Here is a 22,423-nt window from a genome sequence, read left to right on the forward strand (position 1 = left end):
TTGAGGAAAATGTTTCCTATCAACCATAAACTCTCCATTATAAATTATAAATCAGCCCCCTCTCACCCTTACTTTCTTTCTCTCACTTAGAAAGACAGAATTTCTTCTCCTTGTGTTTATGGACAAATGTCATTATTTTTTGCTAAGCTTCCTCCCAATTGAATATATCAGATTTTAGTTTTCAGGTCCAAACTGGTGGTGTTTTGTTTTGTTTTGTTTTGTTGTGGTGGTGTTTTTATACTGTGAATAGTGTCCAGTGGTTCTTTCTTTACAGAGAAAAAAGCAAGAGGAAATGGGTTTGCATAGCAGTCAAAGGGACTTCAGCCAGATATAATGAAAAATTTCCTGGTGGCTAAGAAAGTACAAAGTACAATGAGTCAATGAAATCGGGGGAGGGAGGTGATGTGAAATCTCCAACTCTGTAAGTTTGTGGAAACAGCCCAGATTCTTATCTGTCTGGAATTCTTTAGAAGTGAATCCGTCTGATGGGGGGAGTGGACTTCCAGGTCTATGATGCCCTTGTTGCCTTGCATCACTAAGACATTCTGAAGAAAAATAAAATACATGTTCACAACTCCCATCACGTAAATTAGGAACAATGTCGCAAAGGTTCTCAAGTAGGGCATGAGTGACATTGGCAAGGGCGAGGGGCAGTTCATCGTTGTATAGGTTGACTGGTGTATTCAAAGATGGTTTACCATCTCCACAGCCCACTTAGCACCTCTGTGTCTAATGATTTCATCACTAGAATCACGAAAATAATGTGTTCTTCGCAGAACTATAAGAAAAAATGAAATATATGAATAACACCCACATAAGACCTGGCAAGTATAAGAACTCATTAACTTCTTATCCCCTCTGTTTAAAATGTTAGGATGTGAAGAGAAAAAAAAAAAATTTTAAGCTTGAAAGACACATCTCTGAGTTGTTATGCGATAGCCAGTAATTTCTGAAACCATAAGTCTTTATTTTTAGGGAGCATGAGGCAATTCCTCACCCTCACCAGTTGTCCTGGTTTGGTTTGGTTTTCTTAAGAAAATATCAGAAAATGTCTTTCTTCTTTACTGTTACCCAAAATCTTCTTATTCTTCCTTACAATATTAGGACAACATTAAAGATGTTCCTATTCCCCTGAAAAGTTAAAAAAATATAAAAAGGGGGAGAATATAACAAAAAAAATTAGACTTACACCACTGAATCGCAATATAAATAGTTCATTCTAGTACTTCTGTAAAGAATTATTTAGATAGTTTAGTAAGCATCTCCTCTTATGCTTCTCAGAAAATATTGACCCAAAGAGGTCTTTTCAATAAAGAAAATATTTTTGTTGTGTCTGTTTCAGAAATGTGGTACTGGATTCTTTCTCGCCCAGTCAGGAGAGTGTCTGCCCTGTGGCTGCAACGGTAACTCTGACGAGTGCTTGGATGGCTCTGGATTCTGTATGGTAGGTTGGGGCATCTGTCACTGTTCAGGTACTTCCTTGGGCTTCTGCGTCTTCAGCAGGGATCAAATATTCTTCCTGCACGTTTGCACTCTCTAGGAAAGAGCTAATCAGTTTCCCTTTTTACCCTTTACCTTTTCCTGTAAGACACCTTCTAGAAACTGCTGGTGATTTTACCTGGCCCTCCAGGCATAGGTACGACACGGCATGCTCCTGGAGGGAACTGACCTAGCGTCCCCGGCAGCCGGTGTCTACCATAGGGCCAAGGGTGAAGGGATTGAAAAGGGTACACGGAAGAAGAGATCATCCATCCAAATTCCTCTGTAATAATATAGTTTGCCATATGTTTGGCTTCATTCCACATAAACCAGGAGAATAAAACAGTTGTTTCATTGCCTATTTTACAACTTCATATAGGTCTATAGATCAAAATTTGTTTAGGAAAAGAAAAAAAAGTACGAACCAAATAGCTAATAAAAATGAAAATTTTGGCCTTGTGGTCTTTATAAGTCTGTGTTTCAGCACCCACCCCCCCAAGACCCTTTTTTTCCCTCCCTTAACTGGAATGAATTCTTCTTCTGTTGAAGTATTGTAGAGACTTGTGGAGGATACTGGGGAGCTTTCTAGCAAAAAGGGCTTGCCGCAACTTTCCTGCATTCACTGAGTGGACTGACAGCTTCAAGAAAACAGCTATTGAAATATTTACCAGAAATGGCTTTAGTAGAAGTCCTAGGAGGCATTTTTAAAGACTTATGCCCTATGATCATGTTTTCCTTCAGGAGCTGTACCACACGGCGGGAAAATTAGATTCTTCAAGATCCTCTGAGGCAGAAGAGGCTTTCCAAAAACTGCAAGAGTATTTTTGCATAAACTACAAGAATTCTTAATTAAGTACACCCTATTTACCTCAAAATTAGTATAATTATCTCCATGAAGCCCATCATTTTGATTATAAGTGGTCTCCGAGGTGTGCACACGGAGGTGCTCTTTTACCCATTGTAAATGCATTATATTAAGATGCAAATTAGAACATTTCATCAACTTTGAACCCAGCAGTTGCCACTTTTCTAGAGACAGAGAGAATGTAGTGGCAAACACTGGACAAGGCCATCTCTTTGTAGTGTTTGTTTAGTCCTGGTGTTTCTGTCTTCCCCCTCCCCCATCTTCTTAAATAACCCTTACATCCAGGATGTCCTCTGTAGTCATGTAGGCACACGCAGCTGCCAAAGCCTGCCCCTTTCTAATGCTTCCCTCTCCGGTTTCCTGTTATTTTAATCCCAGTGACATTTGAAAAGAAAATCCCATGGATGCACTTGAACTAATAATGTACATCTCCGATAATATGACCAATTAAAGGCTCTTTGTTATCTGGGGTTTTTTTGTTTGTTTGTTTTGTTTTGTCTTGCTAGAAGACAACAGGGATTGGCAGGTCCATCAGCTGCCGTCAGGACGCTGGTAAGATGGAAGACTGAACTAGAAGGGCAAAAGTCCCTCCTGGGGCACAAGCGGCGACGAGCGCTGGTTATTATACACAACTAATGAATCTTTAAACACTGCATCAAAAACTAATGATGTACTATGTGTTGGTTAATTGAACCTAATAAAAAAATAAAATGAAATTAATTTTTTTTTTGGAAAGATTTTATTTATTTATTTGACAGAGAGAAATCACAAGTAGATGGAGAGGCAGGCAGAGAGAGAGATAGGGAAGCAGGCTCTCTGCTGAGCAGAGAGCCCGATGCGGGACTCGATCCCAGGACCCTGAGATCATGACCTAAGCCGAAGGCCCCGGCTCAACCCACTGAGCCACCCAGGCACCCCGAAATTAAATTTTTAAAAAGTCCTTCCTGCCAGGGCCTGTGAGAAAACCACTCTTCTTAAGGTGACTCTGTCAGAATCGGAATTGTCGTGGTTTTTTCTCTGAGGGAGAAGGTCCTCACAGGATTCCTTCACAGCCCCTGGGCATACAAAGTTCTAATAAAAGTTTGGGGAGGGACTGGGGTATAAACTCTTATGCCCACTCAAGGAAACTGGCCATCTTCCTCCAGTTACTTTGTTCCAAGATAGAATATTTTAAATGTTCCAAGACAGAATAGTTTAAAAAGAAAGAACGGCCATCCTACTCATCCTAATAGTGAGCTCCCCACCCCAACTCTACTTAGATGGAAATAGCTTTTTTTCCTGATCGAAGTAATATATGCTCAATGTAACAAACAAACAAAACAATAATACAGCTATGTACTGTACATGAAATTCAGAGTGAAAATCACCCACAATCTTATCCCTTAGAGCTAAATATGTATATACATATATTCTTACAAATTTAATTTAGAAAGACAAAAAAAGGACATCACTCTATTGAATTAAATGTAAGTAGCAAACAGAGACTTGCCAGCTTAGAATACTTTGTCACTTAGGTGGTAAATATATTGCCAATAGTGACCTACTGGAATTAAACTCGGGTTTTCCCATTTCCTTTGGCCTCCCCGCTCTGGCCTCCTGGTTCTCAGCTCCTGCCCTGTAGCTCCTCCATCCAGCTCATCTGGTTCTCAGGGCACCAGAGAAGAAGCAATTTCTTCTTCTTCAAGCACTTCCTTGCAACCTTCCTTGTGGGCCTCAGTTTGTTTGTTTTTTTTTAATTAATTAATTTATTTATTTGACAGATAGAGATCACAAGTAGGCAGAGAGAAAGGAGGAAGCAGGCTCCCCGCTGAGCAGAGAGCCCGATGCGGGGCTCGATCCCAGAACCCCGGGATCACGACCTGAGCCGAAGGCAGAGGCTTAACCCACTGAGCCACCCAGGCGCCCCTGGACCTGAGTTTTTATTAGTTCTTATCTTTTGCTTACCTAACTCATTTCTCCCATCTTCCATACACAGCCAAATATAAAAGGCCTTCTTTTTTATTTCATTTTAGTTTTGTTTTTATTTTGAAGTCTTATAATGCCTCTCTCCACCTTGCCTTCCCCCTGGTGTTTCTAATTCTCCCTCCATTCCAATGTCCAATTTCTGAAACTGACCTTGTGTTTTCCTGACTGATTTCAAGGAACTAAGCCATTTGGCAATAAAATATAGTGTAGACAAAATTAGGCTACCATTTTAGACATAGCAAAGAAGCTTAGAGATGTCTTCACAAGTAGAATGCTAACTCTTCAAATGCAGAAAAGTGGCTAAGTGAAAAGTGCCTTCATGAATGAAATCCTTTTTGTTTCCAAAAAGCTATCTTGCATCTTATCAGAACTAGAATGTACTGGGAAGGATTCTCATCTGAGTCAGCCAGACAGGGCCCCAAAGATCAGGTGTCCCCAGTGGACATGGCAGACTCTCTAGGAAAGCTCCAGAAGGAAGTATGAGAAAGGAATTAGGGGAAGAAACAAATAGAAGCAGACAAATGGCTGGTGTAGAAATGCCTAATAACCCATCCTTTACCCCAAGTCTATAGGCTACATACAGATAATTAAGAATAGGACATACTGGGGCACCTGGGTGGCTCAGTGGGGTAAACCTCTGCCTTGGGCTCAAGTCATGATCTTGGGGTCCTGGGATGGAGCCCCACATTGGGCTCTCTGCCCAGCAGGGAGTGTGATTCCCTCTCTCCCTCTGCCTGCTGCTCTGCCTACTTGTGATATCTCTCTCTCTCTCTCTCTCTTTCTGTCAAATAAATAAATAAAATCTTTGTGGGGGCGAGGGGGAGAAGAAGAGGACATGACTAAGACCAGTACCCATCTAAAGAAAAGCCAGGAGCCCACTGACCAGAACTAGAATGGAGAAAATCTGACTTGAAGTTTACCTCAGAGACAAGGCTCCTCAGGTTCCTTTTAATTAAGGATTGGTTGGTCTATTGATCTCATCCAACCATTTAACAAAGAAGCACCTTTTTTTTTTTTAATTTTTGAGTTCCACCTATGTGCCAGACACTATCCTAGGATCTGGGTTAAGTGGTTTTTCCACTGTATTGGGTTGAAGAGCTGTAGGAACAGAAACACCTACTTGAAAATGCTTCTGGACATGACCAACATAGTAAAGGTCAAGGTATGAGGACAATGGGAGCCTGAGAAACACATGTAGATATCCCTATCTGCTCAGTGAAAATCAAATGAAAAATTTAAAAAATGAAAAAATTTCAGCCTCTGTCCCAGCATTGCAGGAAATTTTTTTTTCTAAATCTGAATGAGGATATTCAGATTTAAAACTATTAAAAGAATAGCAAAAATATCCTTGAAATCTAAAGAGATGCCCATCAAGCTGTTATCTGGCTGGTGGAAACATGGATGGATTTTTATTTTCTTTTTACTTCACAGTGTGCCTCCTTAAATTCTGTACAACTGCCTGTAGTCATTTTGTAGTTAAAAAGATATTGATATTCAAATGGACTTCTACCCCACCCTAAACGTAATAGAGAAAGGGAAGTAATTCAGTATATTGAAAGCTAATGAATTTTTTATTACTTCAAAGCCTAATTAAAACTTCATTCAGGAAAGCAAAGATAACTACATCTCTAAATTCTGCAGACATTAACATTTTTCTCGTGCTTTTCCAGCTCTCCTTTATTATGTGTGTAAGACAGAAATCAACCAATGTAAGTTCCTGTAAGACTAAATATGTGTGATTAATAAACCAGCACATTCATTAGACATCCCAGAGCAAGAAAAAAATGAGTTGTAGACACTTCTTTTTCCTGTTTTACTTGCAACTATACAGTTGGTATCTAGATCAAATGCATAATTCTTACATCAAAATTTTGACAATTTTCCAATATGGTGCAACTTGGAAAACCCCAAAATTTTGCAAATAGGGATGGATTTGGTTCCATGCTAACTGAAGTTTTGAAATAAAGTCAGAAAATTGTATGCCCAAACATCTTAGAGTCCTCTGTTGCCTTGTGCCTGGTCACGTGAGAATATAATAGGAACTGAATGCAAGTAAGTTCTCTATACGTAGGTCATGTTTCTTCTTCCAACCCTGAATATGTTCTTCTTCTTATGTTCTTCATCTCGGTTAATTAATCATTCTGCCAAACCCTCATACTAAGATGTCCCAGATGCTTCATGAACTTCTTTTTTGTCTTCCCCAACATTCAACCCCAGAGAGAGCCTCTTCTCTTCTCTGCCAACCCACTGCCTTGATTCCAACCCACAGCATCTCTCCCAGACTACAGCTATGACTTCCCAATGACTCATCATGCCCTGATCTAGACTTTCCTTCCCTTACTCTGTCTTCCTTACCAGCAACGGAGACATCTTTCAACCTAATCAGACATTCTCCTTTCTAAAATCTTTCAAGGCTTTCTACTCCCACCCCACTGAGTTGCTCACTGCCACCAAAACTAATTCTGTATGGGCAGAGTCTGTGTCTGAATTTGTGCTCCCTTGCTCTCTACCTGGGATTTCTTGCTTCTCCTTCAAGGCCTCATTCAAATGTCATCAGCTCCATTAGGTCTTCTCCAGCTTTCTTAGGAAAAGCCAGAACCTCGTCTTCCTCTTTGCCTCATCATAGGTATATCCTTTATACATACCTCAGTCACAGCACCTAGCACACAATTGTTTGTTGGCCTCTCTTCTTCTTTCATAAGGCTGTGAGTTACTCAAAGGCAGGAATCAGGTCTTTTTCATAAAATGACACATAAATGAATCTGGTCTTCTTCATCTGAATAAGTCACAGCTCATTGTCTGTCATGATATCAGCTGAATCCAAGCTTATTAAATGAATGAATGAATTAGTAAAATAACAAACTGATATGATATATGCAAAAACCTTTAATTTTACAATTTATGAGACACTCGGGTCACTCTTCATTGCAGTGAAATGTATTGTGTTTTTATGCTAGATACTCAGGCTCAGGCCCAATGCTGAGCAGTTAACAAACAACGTTACTTAGTCTAGGTGTTTCTAGACCCCCTACTTCTCAAAGTACAGTCTAGACCAGCAGCCCTGGTGATACTTGGGAGCTTGTTAGAATGGCAGATACCCAGGCCCCACCCCAGACATCCTGGATCAGAATCTGCATCTTCACAACATCTCCAGGGCATTGGTGTGCACAGTAAAGTTTAAGAAGCACTGGTCTAGACAGAGCAGAAGTTCTCAAACTTTTGGTCTTCTAAGCCCTTTGCACTCATGAGAGTTATTCAAGTTGCCAAAGAGTTTTGTTTGTGGGGGTTATCCATGTTTATTGCATTTGAAATAAAACTGCAAATAGATCTTTTAAAAAGCTGGTGGGGGTGGGCACCTGGATAGTACAGTTAGTGGAGCAACCTAATCTTGGTTTCAGCTCAGGTTATGATCTCAGGGTCGTGAGACTGAGCCCCCACATCGGGCTCTGTGTTCAGCACAGAGTCTGCTTGAGTATCTCTCTTCCTCTCCCTGTGCCTCTCCCCACTCCACAACTCCCCTCACTCTCACACTCTCTAAAATAAATAAATCTTTAAAAAAAAAATTTAGGGGCATCCAGTGGCTCAGTTGTTAAGTGTCTGCCTTCAGCTCAAACTGAAGAGTCTGAGAGACTGAAGAGTCCTGATCCAGGATCAAGTATCTCGTGGAGCTGGGAAGCCTGCTTCTCCCTCTCCCACTCCTCCTGCTTGTGCTCCCTCTCTTCCTGTCTCTCTCTGTGTCAAATAAATAAATAAAATAAAAATCATTTTTTTAAAAAAAGAAAAAGAAATAAGAAAGAAAAAAGAATTTAAAACAAAGCTATTCTAGTATTTTCTTGTTAATTTATTTGAAAATAGCAATAAACCCATTACATATTAGCATAAGTAATATGCTTTTATAAAATATAAACATATTTTACAAATTAAAAATATAATTCATGCTTGGCTTAAGAGAAGGCAGCTGGATCTCATATCTGTGGTGGTATCTCCATGTCATGGAGCCCCAGGAACCCCAGCATCTACCTTACAAACATGAGAAAATGAGAGTCCAAAAGAAAAATAAAATCTTAGTATTATTAGGAGAATGGTTTTGACCTCCCTAGACATAGTTTGAGAACCATAGATCTAGGTAGACTCTAGTCTTGCATAATCATGTGACAAACCACATGAAGGCCAACGTGATCCTCTTCAGCTTTCTTACTACATTAAACTGATTCTGTGGCCAAGTTATTGAGATGGCATTTTTCACATGGAGAAGCTCTGCCCTTTTGATCTGAAGTCCAAACTGTTAGTAAAATAGTATGGCACCTTCTAATGTAGCCATTTTATGACTCTTTTGGGAAAGGAGCCTTTTGTCTAACACATTGGAGAAGTGGTATAATATGAGCATTAACAGCCTGGCTGCTGGAGCCAGATTGCCTGAGTCTGAATCTCACTTTTACCTCCTTCCATCTGTGTGACAGTTTATTGGGTAATGTGTTTAACCTCACTGTGCTTCCATCTCTTCACATGTAAAATGGCGTTAAAAAATAGTCACCTGCCTTAGAATTATAAGAATTAAACTAGTTAACCCATGTCAAATGTTTGGAGGCTTAATTCTGTTTTGTTAGTCTATTTTGAACTTCACCATAGAACACAAAGACAAAAATCAAGAGCACAGATTTCACCTTACTACTGCTCCATCTTGCCTTTCCTCAGGTTCTTCCACAGAAAGCTGTTTGAAAACAATTGTGTCTGTTGAAGATTTTGTGCACAGATGTTACTGAGGGAGTGGATCAAACAGGAGGCTGACTTTGACGATATTCTAATTCTAATGGTGTAATTTTTCACTGAAAACCCTATTCAACTGTTATATACCCTATTGAACACAGAGATGAAAATAAGAAAATAAGAAAGAAAATGCTAATGGCTTTGGCTTGTGCGATCCAATTCAGTCCTGTTGGAGAAAACTATCAGATTAGCATCATTGCCTCTTTAGAGTACTGGGCAGAAATTAATCCATGAACTTGTCACTGCTGAGTTGACTCTATTCTACTGAGTACCTGCTCCATTTGAGTTGGTGGCAGTACAGTACAAGAGGTGCAATGTGGCAGAAGGGCTGCTGAGGTTGGGAGCAGATAGTACCATATGGGTAGTGGAATGGGAGAAGGATCAGGGAAGGGGCATCAGAAGGAATTCCTGGAAGTTTCAAGGTCTAGTACAGATCTTAAAAGATGACCAGGCATTCTAAGCAGAAAAATCAGCTTGTTGAGGAATTATCCCCTCTGCATGAAAACTCTAAACTCCTCAGTCTGCTCATGAACACACGGAAGCTCAGGATGAAGTCAGCCACCATTGTCCACCCTTTCTAGTATTGACTGGCCAACAAGGCCCCTTTGTGTTGACCAGTTCTGACCACACAATCAATTCCATGAGCCTCACAACCTCTTTACTTGGAGTAGTATTTGATTCCCAGATATATTGTGTATAGCATTTCTTTTGTGGTTTTGTCAAATTTTCCTATCTTTTGCCTCACAGAACTGCCAGCGGAACACGACAGGAGAGCACTGTGAGAAATGTCTAGATGGCTATATTGGAGATTCCATCAGAGGACCACCCCGGTTTTGCCAGCCATGCCCCTGTCCCCTACCCCATGTGGCTAAGTAAGTTCTGAGAGAAGATGTTCTCTTCTGCTGCTTATCCCCTTAATTATGTACTTTTTAGTTTTGTTCTATCCAGAGTTCTCAGGTTTTCCCACCTTAGTGGAAAGACTGAGTACCTCATATTGAGATGAGACTAGAAAAGATACAGAAAAGTTCTTTAGCCTAAATGCACTTTCAGGGAAACTTGTGGTATGGGTGATGACTCTGTTCCCCAAATATTGGGTAGCATCATAAGGGCAAATGAGTCTCCTAGATTTTATAAGCAAGGTTAATTTCTCAGCTATCCCTTGACCTAGGGAGATCACAACTGGTAATGCAAACAAACTCACAATCCAGTACTTCCAGTAGTTGTGTTTCCTCTTACTTTCACAGAGAAGAGGATTCCTACATGTGGTGGCAAACTGTTCAATCAGAATTAGAACACAGATAAAAAGAATGCAAGAAAAAAAAAAAAGAATGCAAGATTTGGGCCAATCAGCTCATAAAAGATTTTGCAGAAAACTAATGTTCACTTCTTGCTATGTTTTGACCTGAGTGAGAAGTTAAAGAAAATAGGCGTACATCTTAATGGAAATAGTGGAATTCTTTTCAGATCCATAATATGTATAAATCCAACAGTCAAGTCATGACTGGATGCTTTATTATCTTAAAAATGATAGAAAACAGAATTAAATTGGTATAGTGCTGGTTGGTTTTCCAAATATCAACCATTTCTCTGATTCTCTGAAGCCAAGTGAGTGTCCTACATTCAGTTCATTTCTGACATTAACTAACTACCCAGAGTTAGTTAGCCCATCCATTAAGTCCCACTTCAGAAACCAGCCACAAATGGGATCCTTGGGCTACTCACATATCTGCTCAGCTAACTACAGATTCAGGGGTTGCCTTAAGTTCAATAGTTCTGTACAATGACTCACAAAACTCAGGAAAGTGTTGTACTTACAATTACAGTTTTATTCTAAAGGATATAATTCAAGTTAAATCGAAGAAGATATATGGGGGAGGTGGGAGGGAGTAGAATTTCTATGCATTTCAGGGTTGTTCACCAACCCCAAAGCTCCACAAAATCTTCTTTGTTGCTTAAGAACTTTATGTATGTTTTGTTACATAGTCGTGATTGATGAAACCATTGGTGATTGGAACTCAATCTCCATCCCCTCTCCCCTCTCCTGAGGTTGGTGTTGAAGGGGATGGGGTTCAAATTTCCAACCCTGGAACCAAGTAGCTTTCACCTCTGACAACCAGCCCCTAACCTGAAACTACTCAGGGGCCCATCAAGAGTCACCTCATTAACACAAGCTCAAGTAGGCCTGAGAGGGCCTCATTCTGAATCACAAAAGACAGTCTTATCACTCAGGGAATTCCAGGAGCTTTAGGAGCTCTGTGCCAGGAACCAGGACAAAAATCAAATATGTACTTTTTCTTATACCACACGTAGGAAGAGTAATGAACCCGGGTTCATACCTGTGGTTTGGCACAAAATAGCTGTATGATCTCAAGCAAGATAACTTTCTTTCCATGTTTCACTTTCCATGGGATTTGGGGTCAAGGGGACTAGATTCAGATCTCGGCTCCATTCATTGATTCATTTATCTGCTCTGGGTCTTGGGTTGTTTTTTTGTTGCTGTTGTTTGTTTGTTTGTTTGTTTCTGAGTTGGTGTAAGGATCTGCCTCATAGAGTTGGGCTAGGACAATATGTGTGGAGCATTTGAGTTGGTTCCTCACAGACAGAAAGCTGTATGCTAGTTACTGACTTTTTAAAATACATACTTGTATTTTTTTCTAACACTAGTATTTTGCTTGCTCTGTGTCAGGCAATGTTCTAAGTGTTTGGGTGTAATATTTAGTTGATAGCTATTATAAAGATTAAGTTAACTAATGCTTCTAAAATAACTTTTAAAAGGCCTGAAGATCATCCCCTACCCCCACACATACACTTTCTTATAAAGAGAACAAAGATGACAATAAATTCTGCCCCTATTTTTTTTCTTAGTTGAACACTAACTCAACTAACATTTCACCTAAAATCTTGTGATTGTTCAAATCCTCTGATGAGTCTGTCAATGAAGAAGTCAAATATTTTATAGCCCCCATTTTTCTTTAGAAACCACTAAACTGCTTCAGTTCTTGCTTTGTGATTTTTCATGTCCCATGGTATCAACAATATGTGCAAAATGGATGGTATTGAGAGGGAGAATAGAAACCTCAAACATTAAATGTTCTGTTATAGTCATCCAAGTGTGTCCTGATTTATGAGCTCCTTTTGTCTCATCTAGATATATTCTTTAATCGTTCATTAATATTCTGCTCTCAAACATTAGTCTTAACCATATCTGATGAGATGTTCAGCATTCTGCTTTCTTGCTATGCTTCATTATTTTGTTAAATATACCTACCTCCAACTTTCCAGTAACAGGTTCTCCATATAATCTCCCATACAAATGAAGATGCTATGTAGCATCATTTGCTCAAAATAGGTTTATAAGCTCTGAGCTGCAGTTTCTTTGGAAACTAAAGATGAATTACAAAGGCAATCCTCTAAATTGTATTGTCTGACTTCTGCACTTTTTGCCCCATGCATGTCGATGTGGGAAACAAAGGCAAAGGAAAAAATTAAATTTCCTTACTACTTACAGCCCATTGACAAGTCCTTGAAACCAGAGTAACCTTCCTCTGGGAGCTCAGCTGCCTGATGTTGACACTTTCCTAAAGGCAAACAAAAGTCAACCTTAGCTTAACATTATCCTGACCTACCCCCCACATCTCCCCCACCAGGATCCTGTGAGTCTACCTTAAATATATAGAAGTTCCTTTTGAAACGTCCTTTATCTCTACCCCCAAGATACATGTTGGCAATCATCCTCCAAACATATGGCCCACTGATAAACATCTGAAGGGTCTCATGACTGAGGGTTTACTAAACAATAATAAATGACCTTTTCCTAACAATAGCTAGCCCCTTCAGCTTGTTTCCAAAATTCTTTGGAGGCTTGTGCTGTCCCTAAAGCCCTGCCCACTTGAAAGTATATAATTAGTCAACCATCACAACCCCAGTAAAGCTCCTTTCTGCCCACCGGTTTGTCCCTGTGCTTTAATAAAGAAACCAATTTGCACCGAAGACATCTCAAGAATTCTTCCTTGACCATTTGCTCCAAACCCCAATATTTCCACAACAATATGACAGGACTTTCTTACCTAAATTATGACCTTAATGTCTTAAGATAAGAAACTTTTGGAATCTAATTCCTATGGACTGAGAAGTTTTTCTACATGCAATCAACAACTATTTATCAAGCACTTATTATTATGTGACAGTCATATAGTACTAGTCACCAGTCACAATAGTAAACAAAACTATCAAAGTGCCCTGACTTCATTGAAATAGGTCAAAATAAAGCAGCATTTTGAAGTTCCTAGAACAAATTACTGTTTCACCTTTTCAGCTTGGTTATCCGGTATTTCAGTTGATCAAGAAGCTCTTCTGAAGACTCTTTCAAAAAAATAAATAAGGGAGAAATTGCCAGTTGGGTGATGAGCTTCCTGTCTTGGAGGAGGAAACAGTTTCTCTCGGATCACCATTCCTACTCAGGCTCTTTGGGTGTGTGAGCAGATCTGGGTTCAAAGGGCAGTTGAAGGTCTCCAGGAATGTACTCTGCAGTTAGGCACATATTCACAGATATGGAAACTGAGGCCTCTAATAGTGTACATTTAAAGTTGAAAAGTCTGCTGCAAATGGACAGAAAGGCAAAGATACCCCCACGTATAAGTAAAAAATATTATGTGGGAGTGTGGAGGAATTGGGAGAGACCTTCTTTCTTTGAGGTGGCAACAGTCCTACTTGGGTAAAGAAACTGGCTACAAATAGGGCGGGTGGGATGGGGGGATATGGGCATGTGTAATCTGTGGTCACTGAACAGGACAAATTTGCCGGAATCCTATAAGGTTCTAGCCTTTGCTATGGCCTTATTATTGACTTAGTTGACTATTTTCAAATATCTTATCAAAATCAAATACCCATTGCCCCTTTCAGTTTTTTAGAAATTCATATTGTTACTTCCTATAAAAATTAAAGTGCCAGGACTTTTATTTGAGCTCAGAAAGTCACCTAATATGAAATCCACATTACACTTCGAGATATCCTTCAGTAGAGCCTCCAGACCAGGATTTAGATTTCCAGTTCCAATAGCCACATAAGAAAGCAACAAAATTATGCTTGAGGGAGGTAAGCAAGCAAACAGTGTTAAGTCTATTTTTCCTTAGGTTCCATAAAGGTTTCCAAGAACAAAAGGCTCCCGTCCACTTGGAGAGGGTGCCATGGTTGTTAATGTGGGCTGAGAAAGTCTCAGTGTTTTCATTTCCTTAGCCAAAAACAGACTTTACCTTAAGCAAAATATAAACAATTAATGCTGGTTAAATTTTAAAAAAAAAAAAAAAAAAAGGAATCTCAATGGTTGGCACTGCTTGTGAGTCTCACTCCACTGAGACCAATGGTCACACAGCTATTCGCAGGGACCATTTGCACAGAGTTCTTTATTTATTTTGGAGTTGGCCAGACATCCTCCCCGTCTACTAGAAGCTACAGCAATCGTTCCAATTAAGGAAAATGTCATCTGTTTGAAGCAGCAGGACATTAGCTAAAGGCAGACGACTCCAGACACAGGCAGATGCTTCAATCCTTCAAGCTGTGGGCAGGCTTCTGGGAGAAACATCTTCAAAGAAACATGCATAAGGGTTTGTCCACATTCTGGATTCTTAACTGTTTTTTGAAGTAAGCTAAAAAAAAAAATAAGAACAAGCAAAATGGAGAATAGAGGCCAAAGAAGTATAATTTTGCTGAAATGTTTTTAGCCAAACACAGAAAAAATAAATTGTGAACATTGCCTTTCATGGCAAAGTATATATTATCTTCTGACTGATTGTATAAATCTCTTTAAACAAAGCAAACACATCCATTTGCTTCCTCCCAAAGATCATTAGGGTAAAATTGCTAATACAAGCAGGAATGTGAGAGCAGCAGGTCACACTCCATTGATGGCACAATACCTAAGCCAATTAATTTGTAAGTCTTTAAAATTTTTCACACCCCCCTGATATGGTTGGATTTATGTGTCAATGTAGAATTTTCCAAATGTGAAGAGTTATATTCCGTTTCCCCTTCCTTAATAGTTGAACAATATTTTTATTGCTTTTCTGTCCTATGTCCAAATTTTTATTATCTAAAAAAAAAAAAAAAACCAACAAAAACAAACAAGCAAAAAAACACACAGTAATCAAGAGAAGGGTTTCTATGAATGAGAATCCTTTTCCTGTGAGTCCTATTTATGGCTTGTGTACTTGTTTTGTGACTTTGGTCAAAAGAGCCAGTCCTTGCACCCCCTATTCCCAACCTTTAGGGTATACGACAAAGAAATTAGGGTTCAGTGGGGATTATAGTGTACAGTTTACAAGTGGTCCATGACCTTGAAGAGTGGAAGAGATCTAGTGCAAAAAAAAAAAAAAAAAGATAAACTTTCCAATGTATATACAGAAAACAGTGAGAATACAGAAATTCTCATTTCATCAAAAATCACAGGTAACAAAAAAAAATCACAGGTAACATATAAAAGAACTTGATTATTTTATTTCTGGCTTCAGACAATGTGACTTAGACTTGCGTTAAATATTCTAGAAATTCCCACTGCTTCAAGTAAAAATAATTAAGTGCCTCTATGGCAAAATAAGTAAGTGGACCTGGAAAATGGTCTCACCAGTGGATGGACATTTGGGCATTTTCTATCTGAGCCTGCTAGTCTAAACTTTCCTGAAAGGAAGAAGATTTGATTTAAGTAAAGCAAATGATGAGGCTCATTCGAACTTGACTGGGACCAAGGTAGAGATGATGGAATCAAAAGTTAAGACAATCTTTTCTGTGATGTGTGGAATTGACTTCTAATATTCTCTTATAATTCTAGTTTTGCAGAATCCTGCTATAGAAAAAATGGAGCCGTTCGGTGTATTTGTAAAGAAAACTATGCTGGACCTAACTGTGAAAGGTAGGCTAATAAAATTCACTATTTTCTGTGTGGGAAGAAACTTTCTGTTTCTTGCACTCATCAGCTCTGTTATACTCCCAATTCAGTGAATCTGAAGAGGAGAGCAGAACACTCAGGGGACGTCTTCCTAAATCCCATGCCCCAGATAGAGCTGTAAAAATATGCTCCCATGCATCCAGGTCAGGTTAAATGATCAGGTGAAGAGAAAAATGAATATATTTTGAAAAGATTCTCTAGATGGTTTTGGTAACACTACTGTCTCTCTCCCCATCCCTGAGAACCAGTAGCGTAATTGATAGAGAGGCTTCCTTAGTAGAGAAAAGAGGTGGGGGGAGGGAGGAATCCTCTATCGGTCAGTAAAGCAACACACTGACAAAGGCACGAACCTATTATGAATCCATTCTTTATACCATCTCCTCCCCTGAAAAGTAAACAATTTCACCGGGAGTTTGGATTTTCTGAATCCCTGTCAGTATTTAACACCTTTTTTTTTTTTTTTTTAAGTTTTTTAAAGTTGCTTTGGGCTTTGCTCAAGTAAGAAAGACTTTGGCAACTGAAGATGTGAGCTTTCCACTGCATGATTTCCTGGCGAGACATTTCCCATCCTCCCTACCTGTCAGTTACTCAGTTTTCTCCAATCAAATGGCTTTTGCTAAAAGAGTCTCACAGAAGAGTCTTCTTATTTTTAACAGAAATGCCATTGACATCAGCCTCTCCATGTGGTTGGGTAGCAAGATGATGCAGATGCTGTAATGCGAGGGGCGGGGGGGAGGACGGGGGCTACTTCCCAAGCCTCTGGTCCAGCATCTGCCCATGCCCACCTCCCCACAGCATACTCCCACTGCCCCAGATGTGCCGCACAAAGGCCTGGGACTCCCAATGTCAACCTCAAATGATAAGCTATCTCACTTCCTCAGAAAATACCCTCTACCTCTCAGAGAGTAGCTCCTGAACCCTTTTTAAAAAGCCAAGGTGTTTATGGTGTGGAGAAAATCTCTGTACCCGGAGGGCATAGCTGCTATGATGACTAAATGTACAAATCATGGGTAATTCCTTCACTGAAGATTTTTTTAAGGGGTTTTTCTCTCTTTTTTGCTATGAGGGAAGAGGGAAAGTGAAAGCCCATGGCACATATGAATTTCATCTTTGAGAGAGACAAACAGATTTTGTTAATTAATGTTTGTGACACATTCATTCCGTATTTCCTTACTGCGGGACTCAGGAATGTGAGATCCCTGACTTGCTCGCTTTCTGGCTCCCTGTGAGTGAGGGAGGGTTGTTCGTCAGCCAGGGATAGAGCTTTTTCTCCTCAGTGTCTGAGGTTGAAGTCCATTTAGTCTGACAGAGATTGAGCAGTTCATCATTTAATGGGTGTTCAATGGCCCCGGGGATGGCCCGCTGGCCACAAGCAAGGCCTCCTGGAGGAGAAGTCATCTCTGTCCCTCAGGGTTCAGGCCTGTAGAGTTGCACAGAGATGCAGACCCGGGTCCTGTCAGTGAGAACAGGGGGCCCAGCACAGGACAGCTTCCCTGCCTCACATGTGGGATTGTAGGTGATCAGCCTCCCGGTGCACCTTGGAAGCCCTTGGCCCTGATGTTACCCTGTAAGGCTTGGTCAGATCTGGTGGACAGGTAAGGTCAAGGGAGGAGCACTAGTTGTCAAATATGGAGGAAGTGTCGTTTCAGCCTGGCCAAGTTTGTATCTCAGCTCCAATCCTTGCGGATCCTCCTGAGCGAGTTATGTGAGCTCTCCGTGCCAATTTCCACATCTCCAGCGTGGAGAAAATGAGAATGCTCACCTCCTAGCGCTGTCATGAGGGGATACGGTGGGGTGTGGCACACGGCACTTCAGAAATGCTCGATAAAAATGGCCTGGTGACAGCAGGAGTCCCTGGTGGCCATTGTCCAGTTCCCAACCCCTGGCATAAGTGTGCCTGGGAGAGGTTGGCTCATTTCCCTGAAACGCAGTTTCCTCAGCCAGAAATGATAGCTTTGAACTAGATAGTGCCCCTTGTTGCTTGTCTCCCGTGTCCTCCCTGCTTTGCATTCCTCATCTCAGCCTTGCCACCGCCCTGAGAGGAGGTGGTTTTTGTCATATTGCAGATAAGGAAACAGGCAAAGGGAGGAGATGGGGCTGGTCCACAGTCACAGCACTGCTGAGTGGGGGGCCAGGATTCTCACGGTTTGGCTTAAAAATCTGGATTCTTTGCCTGTGCCCATACTGTTCTTCCCAAGTGTCTTCCCAAAGGACTTCTATTTTAAATTTTGACAACTAATGAAGTAGATGAGTCTCTGATATCCAGAAGCACAGTGACCCTGCTCCTAGATTCCCCTTGACTAGAGGCTGCATCAAGAAATGTGCGGGAAATGAGCACCCTTCAAAGCCTGCCATGAGCATTGGCGGGGATTGCTCTGAGCAACTCCCTCCACTTTGTCTCCTGTCTCCTGTCCACCCTCTCTCACACTGTACTGTCTTTGAGAGAATGACCTGAGGCCTTTTGCTCCAAAAATTGACTTTACCATCCAGAGGACTCTTCCTTAAAATGGAAATGACCACATAGCAGATTGGTGGAGGGGATAGCGATGTGTTACGATAAGACATGGTCTTTGCTCTCAGTGAAAGTCAAGGCTAGAGCAGAAGACAAACCCAAACACCATTCATCACAAGGGAGAAAAGGAAAGCCAAATATAAAGATAAGCAAAGCCCTTTCAGGTGTGTAGTGGAAGGAATGATCACTTTCCCACAGAGAGGGCTGGGTCACTGGGAAGGGGATAGCCTTCACTGCTTTGACTTCGTGTTTGACCTTGGGATTGATGGGGGAGGGAGTTAGTTTTGTTTTGAGTTTAACAGCCAGGTGGTTACATTGTCACAGTTAAGCTTCATCTAATCTATATTTTCAGTGTATTTGTGCCCTTGGACCTCTCCACAAGGTATTTTCAAAATATGTTGCCGACTTGTATAGACGTCCATCTGTTTCAAACAAAACTACAATTGATCCAAACCAAGAACACACTAGGCATTTCTGTACTTAGAGATCATGTAGTCAAGCGATGGTTTTCAAATCTGACTGTATGTATCTCCTGGAAACCTTCGTATTCTTGAGCCTTCCCCAAATCCCCTCCGTGCCCCACTGAAAAAGAACCTCTAGGAGTGAGGCCTCGGGACCTGTGTTTGGACTCCCTGTTGGGTTCTCACGCCATTCCTCTCAATGCCTGGGAACTACTGCTCCACCTTTAATGCCACACCTGCATGATATAAAACACGGTCTCCAAACAGTAGCTCAAGAGCCGCTGGTGTCCTCAGAAATGGTCATAGAGGGTCATGAGTTCCCTGTGAATATTTTCTTAGTTTTGTGTTTAATTTCAGTGATAATCTTGAGGAAGAAGGTACTTGAAACATGTTGTGGACTTTCTGTAGAACCACTTAATAATAAAGGGAGATCTGCCTCAGAGCAGAGGAGAAAGTAACAGCCAGGGGTGTGTCAGTGGCACATTACAGACAATTGGAGGTCAACTGGCATGACATCAAAGCAAACTGAGTCATCACCCAGCACATGGCCGGACATAGATGCTGAACTCACACAATCCTCTCCATGTCATATTGCAAGTAGCCCTTCAGTTGCAACAAGACAACATCATCCACTGTCTTGAACTGATGCTATTAAAATGAATTCATTACTTTCGCAGTTTCGTTTGTGTATTATTTGTAAAATTTATTTTGGTTTTCAAGATGTTTAAAAACCATAGGTATAAAGAGTTTCTACCTAGTTTAATGTTCAAACTCTTCAAAGATTTAAAGATAATTTAAATGAACACTAGGAGAGGTATTCTCTGAGAATGTTTTTCGTTTTACACACTAGTTCGAGAAACATCGGTCTAAAGCATAAAATATGAACCTCTTACTGTACCATGTAAAACAGCTCAAACACCCTTGTTTTCACAGTGAGGTTTTTGTGTTTTAGCCTGTCCTGGCCCCTGGCTGGCTCTTTCCCAAAGTCCTTTTCCCTATCTCACACTTTAACTTCAGCATGTGGGAGCTGCGGCTCCCCAAATCCACAAGATCAACTCTAGAGCTCACCACATTGTGTTGCATTTAGATGATGACCATGGCGATGATGACAGAAATAGTAACATTTGTGGAGTGCTTACTGTGTGCCAGATAGCTGTTGGAAGCACTTTACATACAATGAAACATCTAAACCTAAAAAAAAAAAAAAAAAAATCCTATGAGATACCATTCTCATCCTTATTTATAAAGGAGGAAAGTGAGAGACAGAGAGATTCAACCACATGCTCAAAATCACACATTTGGTTTTTCTCTTTTTTTTTTTTTTTTTTTACCCCCCAGTCTCTACTATTAAAGTAGGAGCTCTTCAGGAGAAGTAGCATCTCATGCATTTCTCTACTGCTCTTCCCCATCACAGTATCTGGAACATGGTAGACACACAGTTAAAGTAACAAAGTAACAACATTACTTTGTTTAAGTAATACCTTTTTTTTTTAATAAAATACAATCACAGTACTGTTCATGTTCCTTTAAGAAGATACCTGTAGTGATGAGAGTCAGCCATTGTTTGCCCTATTTGATCCCCTATTCCACTTCTCCTCATGCCAAGAAAATGGAAGAGGGTGACACAGAATTGAGTGAGTCAAAACAGTGTCCTCTGACTGAATAGAGGTTGCAAATGGAAGTTATCATCTGATGCAAATAATTATAAAATGTACAGACTTTATAGGAAGGAATTTTGCAATTCTCATTCTCATCCCAGTGTGACTTTCCCTCTGCTCTAAGTTGTAAATATATAAATATATATATACTATATATATATGCTACATATATATAGTTATAAATTATGTATTTATAACTATATATGTAGTATATAATATATATAATATATAAATATATTATAAATATAAATATAATATTATAAAAATATAAATATAATATTATATTATATATAATATATGTTATAGAAAATATATATTTTTTTTTTTACCTTATTTTTTGTAAGAAAGAGAGAGCATGTGCATGAGCTGGGGCAGGGGGAGAGGTAAAGGGAGAGGAAGAAAGAATCTTAAGCAGGCTCCATGCTCAGCACAGAGCTTGATGCCAGGCTCAATCTCATGACCCTGAGATGATGACCTGGGTGGAAATCAAGAGTCAGAAGCTCAACTGACTGAGCCACCCAGGAACTCCTAAGTCGTACCTTTTAAAGATAAGAAGCCTGAGACACGGAGCCATTAGACTTAACCTGAGTCACAGTTGGTTAGTGGTAAACCCAAAACCAAACCCAGGGGCCTCAATGTCCAATCCAGAGTTTTTACTTCATACATGTATATGTTCTCACTACCTCACTACTCCACATTCGCTCCCATGGCAGCCCCATCCATTCAGTTTTGCCATGGAATGAGAGACATGCTAAGATAGTAAGAAAATTTATCATGTGGGTCTTTTTGCTTAAAGATCAAGAGGGAAGAATGGGACAAATTAAAGAAAATCCAAGGGACCTTAAAACCCTAACAGGAAAGGCTAAATATAGTATCATCAGAGACAATGATGGTGATGGTGATAATGGTGTTGATGATGACCTTGATGACCTTGATGACAGAAAAGAATAATAAAGAAAAGGAGGAGAAGGAAGAGAAAGTTAACATTTACGGGGTTTTGTGATTCCAGGGTTTAGTCTGATTCTTTCTGAAGGTACCACGTTTTTTCAAACTTACACTATCAACTCTGTAACTGTAAAAAATTCTTCTAGGACTCCCTACTCTCTACCATATTCTGCTTGTGGATTCTTACCCTGACTTTGAACTTATTTATCAGTCGTTCATAGAGAAGTAGAAAGCATTTATATGGCACCTACTATGTAACAGGTGCTTTTTTTTTTTTTTCAGATTTTAATTTAACCCCAATGATGGCTATAGAATGGCATCCCTCCCAGAAAGACTTCTGTACCACCTGGGAGTTTTGGCACCCTTAGTAAAAGTGTTCAGTGACAGCTGTGTGACCCTAGGAGGTAAAGCAAAGGAGAAAGAGCAGAAGAGGGGAAAAGAGCTGCAAAAATTCCCAGAACAGTAGTTTTGGGTCAACATCTTTTTTCCCCCCAAAACATATTTCTTTGTTTTCTATTTTGCCCAAATAATATGATCACTAACTGAAATGACAATGTTCATATACCACAGTTTTTTTTGTTTACACTGCAAATTTATCAGCTCTATTTTCCATGAGTGAATCAAGTCATTAGTAAAGCTAGAAATGAGATTATGGGGGAGGAAAATAGATAGGACCAGACTACTGGGTACCAAGGCTCCAGTTTTGACTCTAATTCCAACTGCTGGTCCTTTTGAATCTTTGTTATTTGTTATTTGAGGGTAGGAATTGGGTGCATTGATAGCATTTGATTATTCAATTGTTATAATCACTAATTGATTAATTAGCTAATT

General features: G+C 40.1%; 1 protein-coding gene across 3 annotated transcripts in view; it reads left to right on the forward strand.

The window, feature by feature from the left end:
- Positions 1–22,423, forward strand: part of LAMA4 (laminin subunit alpha 4) — a 147,237-nt gene that overhangs the window by 35,598 nt on the left and 89,216 nt on the right. For all 3 annotated transcript variants that reach the window (XM_044244267.1, XM_044244276.1, XM_044244285.1), the window contains exons 2-4: positions 1,343–1,444; positions 9,824–9,948; positions 15,900–15,980. In XM_044244267.1, the coding sequence (XP_044100202.1) occupies positions 1,343–1,444; positions 9,824–9,948; positions 15,900–15,980 (308 nt within the window). The remainder of the gene's footprint in view (positions 1–1,342; positions 1,445–9,823; positions 9,949–15,899; positions 15,981–22,423) is intronic.

The sequence above is a fragment of the Neovison vison genome, chromosome 1 (genome assembly GCF_020171115.1).
Source record: "Neovison vison isolate M4711 chromosome 1, ASM_NN_V1, whole genome shotgun sequence".
Taxonomy (NCBI): Eukaryota; Metazoa; Chordata; class Mammalia; order Carnivora; family Mustelidae; genus Neogale; species Neogale vison.